This window comes from Gavialis gangeticus, unplaced genomic scaffold (genome assembly GCF_001723915.1).
Source record: "Gavialis gangeticus isolate Ggan-Ray unplaced genomic scaffold, GavGan_comp1, whole genome shotgun sequence".
Taxonomy (NCBI): Eukaryota; Metazoa; Chordata; order Crocodylia; family Gavialidae; genus Gavialis; species Gavialis gangeticus.
The window spans coordinates 44379865-44382058 of NW_017728997.1; the positions used below are offsets into that span (position 1 = coordinate 44379865).

General features: G+C 44.9%; 1 protein-coding gene across 1 annotated transcript in view; it reads right to left on the minus strand.

Annotated features, from left to right (window-relative positions):
• Positions 1 to 2194, minus strand: part of IARS (isoleucyl-tRNA synthetase) — a 319713-nt gene that overhangs the window by 245488 nt on the left and 72031 nt on the right. Inside the window, exon 11 of the mRNA XM_019505112.1 lies at positions 878 to 973. Coding sequence (XP_019360657.1) covers positions 878 to 973 — 96 coding nt within the window. The remainder of the gene's footprint in view (positions 1 to 877; positions 974 to 2194) is intronic.

Below are 2194 nucleotides of genomic sequence, written 5' to 3' on the forward strand. Positions count from 1 at the left end.
AGTAGAGCTACATGGGAGCTGTGTAAGGCTCGCAAACCACGCTTGGCCTATCCTGGGGCGGGCAATCATTTTAGGCAGAGGGCTGCTTACTGAGTTTTGGCAAGCCATCGAGGGCCGCATGACAGGTAACCCAGGGCAGATAAATATTAATTTTCTAAAATTTTTAAGGTCCCCGCAGGCCAGATAGAATGGCTTGGCAGGCCACATTTTGCCCACCCCTGGCCTATCCCCATGATGGCCAAATCTGACTACCAGGGATTACTGTAATTCCCTGTCAGGCTTTTGGTGATGGCTATAGGTAGAAGACAGGATACTGAACTGTATTGAGCACAGGCTTAATCTAGGAGAATTCCTAAAGGATAGTAAAGAAAATCTTAGGAATATTTATTTTATTTTATTTTCTTCCAGGACCGAAGCAAACCGGGAAGGGGGGAAGGGGAGGGGAAGATGGAGGAAAAAGTCCTGTTGAACAGACTAAAAGGAAGTGCCTTGTTTGCCCCCCAAAGAACAGAGTAAACACAGGAGCATATAAATTCCTTTTATGTACTCCAAACAAATAGAGATTAATAAAGTTAAATCATTACAAAGAACCCAGACATGAACTGCAGTGCTGCTTTTATCCCATTTACTACATAACACATCTGCTTCCCAGTCTAGCAGTAGACTTACTCAACTGTTCTTAGTAATGATCAGAAACTAGGAACATCTAACCTACGCTTGCTAGCATACAACAGCCAACTGCATCTACTCTTTGCATTAGATAACCCACCAGAACACAGTGCGTTGAACAGTTGGTTACCCTTCTTACTGCAAGCTGTGCATTTGGAGAATAAGAGAAAAATGATCTGAAACAAAATACAAAAAAGCTCTTACTTACAGCACCAAAGTAGGGGGCCTGATGCACAACCCCTGTGCCTTCTTCTTCTTTTACATAGTTATCTATCACCACAGTAAAAGCACCATTCTCTTTGCACTAGAATATAAAATATAGAGCATTATATTGTTTGTCAATCAGCAAAAGACTATTCTTAAAGTTGTTCTCGTTATCTTAACAGATCACCTTTCCAGTCAAAACAGCTGCATTAGCTAGTATTCCTATTTATAATTACATTTTCAAGAGATAAATACAGTATTCCTCACTGATTCTCAAAGATACCAAACTTAATATTTTTATTTATACAGCATCGAACGTCTAACACCAAAACACAGACTTCATTGGCCACTTAATAAATTTTAAGCTTGTACGTTAATTGACTTTATGTAATAAGTTCTGGTTAGGATACTAAAAATTAGTAGGATTCTATGAACTGTGAAAGAAAGCTGCACCCATTTATAAACATACTAGCAAATTACCCATCAAGAATGACAGGCCGTGGGCAGGGATGGAGCCCCATGTGCAGCCCTCGGCCCTGTCTCCTGCCACCATCATGCCTCCCACCACCCAGCACCACTCTACTTCCCTCGCCATCACAGCTCCGAGTCTGGCCCTGCTTTCCCCTGCCCTTCCCCACTGCTGACTCCCCTCTGCTGCTCCGGGTCTGGCTCTACTCTCCCCCCACCACCACTCAGGGTCTAGCCCCACTCTGCCCGCCTCCCTGACCACTCGGGGCCTGGCCCTGCTCTCCCCACCGCCACTACGGGTCTGCCCCACTGTACCCCCCACCCCACATCTGGCCCCGCTCTACCCCTCCTCTCTCCCCCCATGGAAGCCCCACTGCTCAGGTGCCCTGGACATGTTCACCACCACCAAAGATTTCACCAGGACTGTCACAGATTTGGGCTGTGCAGGACCAGGAGCCAATCACCACCTGCCCTCATGGCAGCACATACGCAGTTGCCAAAAAGCTTTATAGACACACAGACACACACTCAGGGTAAGTCTTTTATTATATTAGAATATAAATACATAAATAAAATAATCCTATTTAAAAATAACATTGATATACTCAACGTTGTACATCTCATCCAGTGCACCAAATGCCCTGATGGAAAATATGTAGGAGAGACTAAAGAACAACTGTGTACCAGACTGAATGCACACCAGACATTTATTAAAAACAACAATACCCAATTACAAATGGGGGGACATTTCTCATAAGAAAGCCACTCTCTCTCCAATCTCTCAGTCCTGAATCTCTCCCAGTGCTCTGGATGACTTTGCTCTCCCTTGCAACAACCCCCCCCCCCCCCCCCC